This window comes from Limulus polyphemus, unplaced genomic scaffold (genome assembly GCF_000517525.1).
Source record: "Limulus polyphemus unplaced genomic scaffold, Limulus_polyphemus-2.1.2 Scaffold202, whole genome shotgun sequence".
NCBI lineage: Eukaryota > Metazoa > Arthropoda > Merostomata > Xiphosura > Limulidae > Limulus > Limulus polyphemus.
In genome coordinates this window covers 54,015-66,817 of record NW_013665812.1, presented here as the reverse complement: position 1 = coordinate 66,817, position 12,803 = coordinate 54,015, and the positions used below count along the sequence as shown (strand labels likewise).

General features: G+C 30.9%; 1 protein-coding gene across 1 annotated transcript; it reads left to right on the top strand.

The window, feature by feature from the left end:
- Nucleotides 1–981: 981 nt before the first annotated feature.
- On the top strand, nt 982–1,425 carry LOC106478355 (ubiquitin-conjugating enzyme E2-17 kDa-like). Its single transcript, XM_022381947.1, has one exon. It carries the CDS (start codon nt 982–984, stop codon nt 1,423–1,425), a length of 444 nt encoding a protein of 147 aa, XP_022237655.1.
- Nucleotides 1,426–12,803: the final 11,378 nt, after the last annotated feature.

Sequence of the window (12,803 nt, the reverse complement as noted above, 5' to 3'; positions counted from 1 at the left end):
CCTGGTAAATAAAGCGGAGATATAATTGCAGATAGACAGATAATTGAGTCAAGCGAGTGGTAGTGACCGTAACTAAAGTGCGTAAATCATTGTGAATTATAGCTTGTGTTGAAGTTTAAAGTGACTGTGGAAATTCAGTGCATTACAAAGTTTGTAACGAGAAAGAATAAACTAGTTTTAATTAAGAAAGGACTTGTAACGCTGAAGTTTCTCGGAAAGAATTTCTACGGGAAATTAACAAACAAGCACATACGCAATAGTTATAAGCACTCAGAATGTACCACTGAGTCACTGGAGAAGAAGCATTAAAAAAGAAGTAGCTTACTCTGTACGTTGTGTGTGTTTATATTGCTTATCGTATTTATCGGAATTTTCAGTTTCACTTTCGGTTGCGTTGTAAGGATGAGTCAATTTCGGATTCTGATTCAAAGCCGGACAAAACAACTGTGGCGGCAGGTGCTGCTGACTGGCTACTTTCTCTCTCTGGTCAGTAGGTCAAAATTAAGAACGGTTATATCCGATCTTTAGGGGATCTCTAACCTGGCGTCTTATCCTATGTTTCACAAAAGATGACGTTGAAAATATTATTACAAATATATTTTGAAAATATTATCTTCTATAAAATGTAATATGTAATATTTTGTTTTAGAAAATACTTTTATATTATGTCCAAATGTACCTAATCAAAATTCGGAGAAACATGTTTAAAACTAATAACATTAATGGCAATTTATATAACAATCCGAAAGCGAAAACGCCATGAATCTAGCTAAACTACGCACTATCCAAGAAGCCAATGGTCGTGAGCGAAATGAATGACGTAACGAAATAACGAACCGACCATAACCGGATTGTTTCTGGTATTTCTTTAGCCTAGCTTTACGTATTGAGGAGTGCAAGTTTAGTGTGCATCCATATTTTCTTTCGGGCGATCGTTTATAGTCTAATTGTTGTAGAAGAAGAAGAAGCTATAACAGAAAAATGGCATTGAAAAGAATAAAAAAGGAACTTGACGATCTAAGAAAGGATCCACCAGCTCAATGCTCTGCTGGTCCTGTGAGCGATGACCTATTTCATTGGCAAGCCACAATAATGGGGCCTCCGGAGAGTCCGTATCAAGGAGGTGTGTTTTTTCTTACAATTCACTTTCCAACTGATTACCCGTTTAAGCCACCTAAACTAGCCTTTACAACTAGAATCTATCACCCAAATATTAACAGTAATGGAAGCATATGCCTGGATATTCTAAGGTCACAATGGTCACCGGCATTGACGATATCGAAAGTGTTATTGTCTATTTGTTCTCTGTTATGTGATCCCAATCCAGATGATCCTCTTGTGCCAGAAATAGCAAGAGTGTTCAAAACTGACAAAGAAAAGTATGGTGAAGTCGCTCGTGAATGGACTCGCAAGTATGCCATGTAGCACAAGCATATTTTCCTAGGCTAATATTAATAAGTAACATTAGCTGTTTCTGAAAGTGAAAGTCAAGTTATTGTGCAGTTTTCTGTAAGCTGTAACTTGTAATATCGACCATGAGCAGTCGTTGTCATTTGAATGGATTCATTGTTCTGATTTACTGTTTTCAATTTACTGTACTTCTTGAAAAGTTCACATACCCTGTTTCCAGATTATTGTCAAGGTAGAAGTCTGAAGCATCTTGTGACCATTTGTGTAACAACAGTGAAGTGGTAGAGCCTGCATATAATTTCAAGCCATTAAATGATTAATCTGTTTTTCTAGCTTCTATTTTAACCTAAATAACTTGTTTTGAATTCCAGTGCTAAAGTGAAAGCCCAGGATGTATCAAAAATGTGTCTCTTTTTTTTTTTTAAATAGTACTTATCCAATTGTGATTAATAAGTCAATATCAAACAAGTAGATCTGCATGTGGAATTTTTTTACTCTTTTTTTTTATTTCAGCTTAAGCTAAGAGCTTAATGATTGCGTGCATCTAGAAGAGTGTAACACTGACATTGTAACTGAATTGTTTTATTCAAAGATATAACTGCTAAGTAATGTATAATCAAGTTTGTAACACGTATGGTAAAAGTCTGAAAACTGCATAAAACAAATTTTTATTTAAATTTTTTTTATCAACTTAATAATCAAGGCCACTTTTCAAAGGGCAAATTTGTTGTTAGATCAATTTTACATTGATCAATATTTTAAAGGAATTATTACATTATTTTGTTTAGTTGTCTTATATTCAACATTCTAAGATACTTTGCAGTATTTATCACAAATAATTATCCGTTTTATTTTATTACACAAAAGTAGGAAATGTTTATTGTACAATCTTGGTTTCTTTCAACACAGGACCTGCAGAAAACAGATTGAAATGTTAAATTTGAGATTTAAAGAAAAAAAGCTTTGTACAAGATTTCCATAGTGATTACATATATAAAAATAAATAATCAGCATTTGGAGTAATTTTCATAAATCATAGAGAATAAAATTTAACAAGCTAATTAATTTCTTAGTTACTAGACTTTCTTACTTCATGAATATATACATTAAAATTTAAACTAGAATCAGTAAATCCTTAAATATGTCAATATACCTGAAAGTTTACTTTTATGAAACTATAATGTAAAACAAAAGCTGCATAGGAAGAATTTTAAAAGTTTTGATTTTTAATTTAATATTAAATTATATATCTAACTACCATTTAAAATATACACAGAGCACAAGAAATGTTTCAAAAATGCTATAAGAACCAGTTGGTGACTATAGGCTACCAGTTTATCCTATTAATGTTTTTTTGCACACAAATTCAAACCTTTCTAATTAATAAATTGCCAAAAAAGCTTATCTTTTTAACACTAAACTGCTTGCAAGTTTTGGGTGTGATAATACTTTTACAAGATTAAAATATGTATTGAATAATGAAATAGTCAAATTTAATTCTATTGAGGTGTTTCATTCAAAGCCAAAATTAACTTAACTGGATTTATGGGGTAATTGTAAGACTTGTATGCTGTCATTGGTGTAGGCCTTGTGTATTTGTGTTCGAGCACAAGTTAGATAACAACTCATTTTTTTTATCATTGGTGTTAAATATTGCTAATAAAAATTGGGTTAAAAATATTACTAGCATACCTGAAGTCTTTAAATTAAAGTTCTACAAGAATTTGATATTTAAAGTAAACTTCTACCATACCAATGTTAGACTTTGTGAATTGAATTTAAATTTCTATCCTTTTAAAAACTAAGAAAATTCAGCTTACAAAGACTTGTTAAACTTTAGCTGCTACTTATTCTATTTTCATGTAATGTTTTTTCTTTATTGTGTATATTTGCTTTAAAAGTTTTAAGTGTTATAAAAAATTGTGCTTATGGAGTTATTACAAGAATTAAAATTTCTACCACCAAAATATTGCTTAAATATATGAGTGTATGTATTTTAACAGTAATATTTCAAACTGGTAAATTAGTATAATGTAACACTTAAAGAAAATGAGAGTTTCCAAGGTTGGAAATGTCTCAAGAAGAATTTTTTTAATGATTTAAAGCTTTTAGTAAAAATGAGACAGAAAATCTTGTATTTCTCTTGTTTATATTTAGATCTTGCAATTTGCAATTAAAATCCTTTTAATTCATCAGCATTCAAGTATTGTCTTTTTGAAAGAAATGCTTTAATTGTTATGTAATAAACAATAGCCTTTTGATAGTAATGCTATGAGAATTTTGCTATCTATTTAAAAACGTGATATAATTAAACTGAAAATTGAATATCTTGTGTTCCTTTTAATACGTTTCTGCCTAAATTCATATATAATATATTGTACTTTTATCTGCTTCATGTTTTGCAGTATTTCTAATTTATCTTTTACTATAATTAATAAATTATGCAGTGTAATTAGGAAAGTTTGTGCATAGACATTAATGGAATATCTGTAAATACATATGGCTGTTTCAGTAGTGTCTAACTATATTGTAAAGGGCAGAAATCCATCTTGACAATAACATTGCTTTCTGTATATACATACTTGGTTTGACTCTGTTGTTATTTTAGTGAATTAACTTGATTGGGATTCCTTGTACACTTGCAGGCACTTATGGTAGTAATAAATGGAATCTTGTGTAATGATGTTTGCTTTTGTTTTATTGTTTTGGAACACTTCTTAAGTCTTATGAACAGGAAAAAAGAATTAAAATTTTAATGGAAAGTAGGGACCATTGGGTATTCGTAGAATTGCCATAACAAAATAAATGCTGCAATAAAAAAGTACACAAACAAGTAAAGTGATACTAGTTGCATAGATTTAAAAATGATTTTCAAGCCCTGCTTTGCTTGGCAAACTTACACTGTTTCATTTAGCTATATATTATATATTTATTTGTCCATGGAATGGACATGACATTTATAAACTTTCAGTATAGCCATATCCTTGATAGCTATGACTTTCACAAGAATCAAAACCACAATCACTTATTTACCATTTATATTATCAGAATATTAAGAGCTAATACCCAATGACCAGTCAAGTAAGCTGGAGAAATGTTGAAGTGATAGTCAAGCTGTCTAGGCACTAGCTCTGCTGACATGATCAGGTTGATAGGTAGTAGATGAAAAAGTTGCTGTTGTAGAAATTTTTAATTGTTATACTGGAAACACTGGTGACCTTTGTAGCATATTATTAGTATATATGCACATAATATATCATAATCAATACTTTGAATGGTTGGTTTTTCAGCATGTGAATTATTTAGAATCCCTACTATTAAATACTTAAAATGACATTACAGAAAAAGTGTTTTAATTTAAATTTTTGGCTACATAAAATTTTTTTTTTTTTTTAAGCATAGCTGTATGTAAGCATATGTTTGTAAGTAATACAGAATATAACAATAAAATATTATAATTTCAAAAATTTGGAAATTGTTAGACCACAATTTTGGTATTTCAAAAATATTATTAAGGTAATATTTTTTCAATGTTATTGAACACATATTTTGAACAGATATTTTGATGAATTGGAAGTATATTTCTTTAAAGAATAAATTTGGTGGGAGTCTGCATGTATGCTTTGGTTGACAAATTATACATTATATTATATAGAGGTGGGTGGTTAATGGATTTTGCTAATTGACTAATCACCTGGCTCATTTATTGATTACATTAAACTAGTAATTATCCTTACATGAGACTAACCTTTCTATTTTCATCTTGTTTTGGTTTTTTAAAGACATTTTGGGACTATCCTTCATTTAATATGATAGACATCTTCAGATAAACAATAATTTAAAATAAATTTAAAATTTTTAAGCTTGAATTGTCGTACATGTAAATATATTGTTTATGCAGAAAACCTGTATGACACTGAAAATATGGTTTCTCCCTTAACGTTTTCACAAAGCTACTAGAATTAAATAAATTAATTCTTTGTTCAGAATAAAATGTTCTTTATAAAACTTATATGAAACTGAAAATGTGGTTTCTCCCTAAACATTTTCATGAAACTTCTAAAATTAAATAAACTAATTATCACAGTGAAAATAGATTCATGCTGATCTTAGAAAAACAAAGGAAGTAGAAGGTTTACTATTTGGCAGGAAAACTTATGGTGATACTAGATGATCTTGTTGCAGAGATTAAAATGATTCACAAGGTAAAAGTTGAAGTATTATAAGAAATGTTAAAATCATAGTAATATGAAAAAAATTTTAATAACAGACATTTTGGAACTTGTTCATAAATCAATCATTAGTTTGAAAACTTAAAAGGTAACTAATAAAGTTTTAAGTATTGAAAAATAGCATAAGCATAAATTCTAAGTTAAAAGTTGTTGATACCTCATATATGTTTAGAAAAAACATTAAAATGACTAAATATGTTTATAGTACAGATTGGAAAAAAATTGTACAAATATATGCATGCTGAGAAACAAAGAGCCTAAAGGTTACTGTACTAGGCAGCATTTAAACTGTACTTGATGAAAGCCAGAACATTATTTTCCCTTTTTAGTGCTTCTTGTGTTACTATAGCTATTTATAATGAAACGGTTCTTTTCATGTAAACAGGTAAAAAATTAATATTATTACATATTGTTAAACTGTTATTAATCCATGTCTAGTCATTTCTGACAAACACATCTAAATGAATAAGTTATTCAGCAATCAACAGTTTTAACTAAATAAATGTTAATGAATATTAACTTGCCATAATGTTTTTACTAAGCAATCTTTCTCTAAGTAACACTGGTTACATTTTTAAGTTGTAGTAAGTTGGCAATATATTAAGTTAAAGCTACATAATTAAATTTAGACATATAAGGTAAACATGAAAAGTAGGCATCACTATGTCTACCTATGTAACCATTGGCCACTAGGCTACAATGTAACTTTTGTGAGTTGTGTACAAGTAGAATCTATGCGTATTGTCACACAGAGTTGTGACAACAAAAATAGCAATAGATAGTATTTTGATTACGTGGACAGTTGGAATAATCAAATACCTTAAATTTGATTAGTTGAGTATTTTCATGTGTTATGACAATAATCAGTTAAGCTGAATAACCTTGAATTAATTAAAAGCAATAATGTGATATTATGCTAGCAATGTTATGATTTCTTAGATAGTTGTAATAATTGGAAACACTAATTTTGATTAGTTGATTATTTTTGTGATATAAATTAATTTAATTGTAATTCTGGTTAATCGTTTATCTTACTTGCCACTAATTGAGTTAATTGTACAACTCTATTGTAAAGTAATTACTTCAAAAATATTTTAAAGAATGACAGTAAGTGTTTCAAAATAATATAATCAACAGAAGACCACTTAGTCCATGAAGGTTATTAAATAATCACCTATATGTTCAGTCTCACATTGTAATGAAAAAAAGATGGTTGGTTCATAAAATTGTGAAGTAACACTTTGAAAAAATTTGAGTTTTATAAGCAAACCAGTTATTAGATCTGCGGGACTTTTAAAAGAAGAATATCCTCAAAAAAAGAACATGTAGTCTTCCAAGGTGTATATTTAGTATTAACATAGTTGACTGAGGATAAGATATTGTTTTGAAGCAGTAGGGCTAATGTGTTGAGCACAATTGCAGACCTTCAGAGATTTGTTTTTGAACCTTTGACATTATGTTTCATGTAGACTCCATCATGAATACTAATATTTTGAAAGTTGTTGTTGATATTAATGTGCTGAGAAAGGTTGATAATGTTGAAAATGTGTTTCTTCTGATTACGAACCTAAATAACCTTATTGTTTAAGCCAGACCATGCCTTTCTTATATACTACATTAGCACAGTTTTCACAATTTTCAGGAACTTCTAGTTACATGTTTTTGGAATATTTATACTTAGCATGCTTCAAGAAAACAAGAACTTGTACTGTATGATATTAGGGAAGACAGTGCTCAACCTTTAATTTCCCATTGGCTACCTACAGCAAATATGGTCAGCTGCAGAAAACATGACATTAAGAAGTGATACTATAAATGTTTAGTAACCTTGGAAAATCAATTATCCAATGAAATCATTTTACTTTAAAACTTCTCTGTTTTGTTACCCTATGTAATTGTACTATTGTTTATCATTAAGCTTATACAAGGATATTAAATTTGATTTAAAATAACAAGCCATTAACCTTGTAAAGAGTTTAAAACTTTCTCATAGATTACTCAATAATTTCTTATCTTAGCACTATTAATCATTGCTGACTCTGGTTGAAATTGAATTTATTGACTTTGTTATTAGCCCAACTTTACAAATTATTCAAGATTTTTTTTCAAGTTGCTCATTATACAATAAATTGAAAACTTCAAATAATGATTGTTAGACAGACTTTCTCATTATAACAAAATTATTCAAAATATATTCACACAAACAATATATGTTACCTCTCTAAATTGTGATGCTCAATGAACAATTTTTGCAAATATTTCAATTGAGAGTTCTTATATTGTGTATCAACCAAATCTAATAGTGTATTTGTCTTTCCTTGTATGTGGTATATTTAATCATCAGTGGGACCATCATGCACTCTTGACAATCCCTTTTCATGTTCTTGATTTCTGGAAATCTCTATTCCACATGCTGCTTCAATGTTTTTTTAAGTAAAAAGGCCTGGAGATTCTGCCCTTGATTAATGTTATTCTCAAGGGGCTTTGATGTAACTTCCAAGTGGTACCATAAGATCACAGAAGGATTGATCAGTAAATGTTTTATGGAGTAAATCCTTGTTCTGGTTTTAACCGAGTTTGGAGTAAGAACGAGACTGGACACATTATAAACAAACTGAAAATCAATCTTTTACTCAGAAGTAATAAGTGTATTAAGATGATGAAAAGATATCCAGATGATCCAGCCTAAGAGAGCTTAGTAATATTTATGAGTGTCTATAATGTCATCCCTCTTAGTATGCATGTGCTACTGTTATAAATAATGATTATTCCAATATACATATTGGATAAAATATATATAGCCACTTTTTTATTTTGTTTGGCATTTTCCACAAATACATTTGATTGTGTTTAAGAAAAATGTTAACAATAAAAATCATATGTTATGTATCATTCTAACACATATTGACAACATTCAACCAAAGAGAACTTTCTTGTACTCTCAACAGTGTTTTCTTGATACTTAAAGTGTTCTGCTATTGCAAATTTGGGGAAATTGCAAAGTGTTTCTCATTGGTGCCATCTATTTCAACTATTTTTTGAGACGTTGTGCTATTTTCTTTGCAGGGTGTTGTCACACAGTTTAGTCAGCTCTCTATAAGAACAATATTTCTAGGATTATGGACTCTAAGGTATTACTGTCTGTAAATCTAGTTATCCATTTTCAATTTCGTTTTAACCTAAGTATATTGCAGTTGTTCATTAATAGCCAATAGAGGCACAACAATGTTCTAGCACACCAGTTTATCTTCCATCTGCTGGACCCTGTTGACTCTTCTGGAAGTTCTGATATTCTTAGTACTTACAGTCATTTTAACTGCAAGAATTTTGTGATAATGCATCAATATTTTGTTAAATTCTTATATTGAACACCATGGGTGCAAGTCTACTGAAGTGATTAACAATTTGAGAAAATTTTTACTTATCTATCAGTGACCCTAAAAGGCCAATAAAACTGCAAAGAAGCATCTTAAAGCATTTCCCATATATCTAAAATAAATTTTATTTTACCCAACTTTGTGCACATTCCTTTGAGTTATACTCTTGCAAATTTTGTATTATTCTACTATATCGCCTTCAATATTTCAAAAATTCAATGATCATCTCAATGTTAAGTGAAGAGATTTAATGGTGCACTTGTACCTCAAAATGCAGTATTGAAAGTTAAAAACAGCCTAAAGAATAGCAAAAAAATGTTTTTTTTTCTGGTGAGCTAATGGCATAGTTTATTTGCAGAAATAGGCAAAGCACATTTTTCTTTCTATCCTCTTGTTTAATAATAGCATGGTTGTCACTGGCATTTATTTCTTGGATCAGCAGATATTCTGACATATTCTTATGTGCTTTTTGGAGTTGGCTGGTTCTATGAACATGTTTTTAAAACAATTATAAATAGGCTAATCAGCAAGTCGGGACAATAACAGATGCTATAAAAGTCATATTGGAATGGTATGTATTAGAACTATATTTTGAAATTGTTTGGCATTTTGTGGGTAGTGTGATGCCATTGAACAGTGACTGCTTTTGGTTAGGGTATGTAACAGCTCTTTCCAACACAAAGCCATCCATGTGTCCCAGAGAACAGTATGCAATGTATCAAGGAGGATCTCCACCTGAAATATTTACACAAATTGCTTCCACAACATGTTAACTCATCTATAAAATACATTTAGCAATTGGAAGAAATACCTGTCAAGTCTCTGGGAGTAATACCTATGTATAGCTGTGCAATCAGACTATTGACTGGCCACTGGGAAACTGTGGTTCCTCATAAAATGGACAGATTATGTAAAGCTAGCAGGGAGGAGTGGGATGTCTTGAACATAGCAGCCTTACAACAGCCCTTTTCAATGGAAACTATACTGCAGAGCTATTGTCATCAGGTAGGTAATTACTGGATATGGTGACATGGACTTTTACAATATAGTGAAGCACCGACGTTCTAAACTCTGCATTCCTTAAAATACACATGGTAGTGAAATATTTTAATATATTTATAAGTTTTGTTCTGATATGTTCTTACCTCTTCTCCTGCCCTCTAAGCACTGCTAAAAAGTTCGCGATCAGCACACTAGTCTGTATACTTCGTAAATTTTGCGCCATTTCTGAACATGTACGTATCATATGGCTACTTTTCACCGATAGTATTGCACCATCTATATTGGCACAGCTATTTCTCTCTGCTATTCTTGCTCAATCCTAACACTCTTGATTGGCGCAGCATTATTTAGACGTGTTTTTTCGCATGTGGCTACTGGTTATGAACGTGCTTCTTTGCCATTTCATTTTTTCAACAGTTATTTTACTGTGTTTGCATTCATGTGTTTCAACATTTGTTTTTTTTTTTGCATTTATTTCTTGTTACCGAATTATAATAGTTCTTAGTATGAATTTGGGATGGATTTATCGACAACGGAAATTCCCATTATAGTCGAAAAAGCTACTTGTAAAGACTTCCAATGATTAGGGTTCGACTTTATCTTAAGAAGAGGAACAGGCCTTAATTCGCAGGGAGCTAGATTCATATGTTTGACTGGCAATTTCCCAGCTGTTATTATTAGTTCAGATTGAGCAGTGTTAGCTGTTGATCAACATATCACAAAACTCCTCATAAAGTTATGGACTGATTTCCTTACACAATGCACTTCTTAACTCAGCTAGAGCAGAAAAGTACTCTCATCTCAGGATACCATCTCTTTAGTTCATCTTCGATGGCTCATTGATCACAATATTACAAATAATGACAATGTTTTCCATGCTTATAGCACTTTCCTTTTCCTGTCATCCCTTGGGAGAAGTTTTTGTTTCCTTAAAGCTCTCATTTTCAGTTCCTGGCATTACATCCTTTTAAATTACAATTGGAACATCATTTTACTTCTTCCATTCTGCATAAACAGTTCTCTGATAAATCCTTTGAGTTATTCGAGACCAGTGTTTTTTCAACCACCAGTCTGGGGACGGATGCAAACTCACAATCAACTTGATGTCCATGGTATTTCACAAAAACAAGCCCCCCAGTGGCACAGCGGTATGTCTGCGGACTTACAACGCTAGAATCAGAGTTTCGATACCCGTGGTGGGCAGAGCACAGATAGCCCATTGTGTAGCTTTGTGCTTAATTACAAATAAACAAAAAAAAAGACTCAGTATTGATATTTAAATCATAATGGTTTTTCATTGTACATGCATTTCAGTGGTCCACAACAGTTTATGGAGGTAGCAAACCAGTTTCTGATATTAAAAATATTAAGAAATATTGTTCTAGATCTGTAAGATAAAGTTTATATTTCTACACTGTTTGATTTGATAATTTCATAATTCATTGATGAGGTCTTTAGTTGTTTATCTGCATCTTTAATTAATTCAAGTTCCATTGCCAACTTAACAACTTTCCATAAAGATGCACACCTACTTTGCTTGAACCTAACTTGCATATCCTCATCTACTGTGGCATCTATGAATTGGTCATGTGCCAAAAAATATACTATTTCATCTGGAAAATCTGGGTAAGATAATGCAATAAGTAGTTCCACGTATTCAACAAATTTAGTTTAAGTCTTATTGTACTTCCTCTGCTGCTAAACTTTGCTGTACAAACTTCCTTTTGACGTTACACTACAAATCTTTGTTGTTGTTTTTTTAAAATGAAGCCATTAATACCTGGTAGTTTCTATTTCTCTGTCTATTGGAAGTTTGCTAGAGCTAGCTCTTTTAGATGTATGTAAAGATAAATAGCTTGTCGTTTGCTACTCCATTCATTCATTTTGGAAAATATTTCCTGTTGTACCTTATGTGCTTTTTATAGTAACTTTCCATCATAATTTGTGGACTTTGAGTTGGGTGATGTTTTTGAACTTGCCTTATTTAACTTGATGAGGTAGTTGTGTAACTGGAGTGGTTTAGGAAGGACAGATTGCACAACAGTAGTAGTAACAGATATATTTGAGTAAGGAAACATGTTATGCTGATATAATTATAATATATACACAATTGTTTCCACTTACGTATAGGTCTCTGTCAATATATAAATGCGTGTACAAAATGTAGTTCAAGTATGATAGACAGCTACTTAGTTAGATAGATAGCCAGAGCTATGTTATGTGTTTGTGAGTTTAGCCATAAAGAGCTAAAAGTGAAATTATTGCAGATTGTATTGTAAAAACGAAGTGGAGAATAATAATTTGTCTTGTTAATTGTATTCTAAAGTAATTGAACAAACCTGCGTGGACTTTTGACGAAAAGAGACAATTATTTATATTACTGGATACAACTGTGGTAATCAACAGTGTAACAAAAGTGAAATTATCACTGATTGTATTGTAACAACAGAGCAGATGAGAATAATTCGTCTTGTTAGTTGTTTTGTAACGTAACTGAACCAGACTGTGTGGACTTTGACGAAAAGAGACAATTATTCATAGTGCTGAATACAACTGTGGTAATCAACAGTGTAACATAAATGAAATTATCACTGATTGTATTGTAACAACAGAGCAAAGGAGAATAATTCGTCTTGTCAGTTGTTTTCTAATGTAACTGAATCAGACTGTGTGGACTTTGACGAAAAGAGACGATTATTGGAAGCTCTGGTTATGATTGTGTTGATCAACTGTGTAACAAACATTTGTATATACGTGTGACTTGTTTTAATATATTATTTTA

Excerpts from the sequence above, each read along its gene's own strand:
- LOC106478355 (XM_022381947.1), top strand. The coding sequence starts at position 982 with ATGGCATTGAAAAGAATAAAAAAGGAACTTGACGATCTAAGAAAGGAT.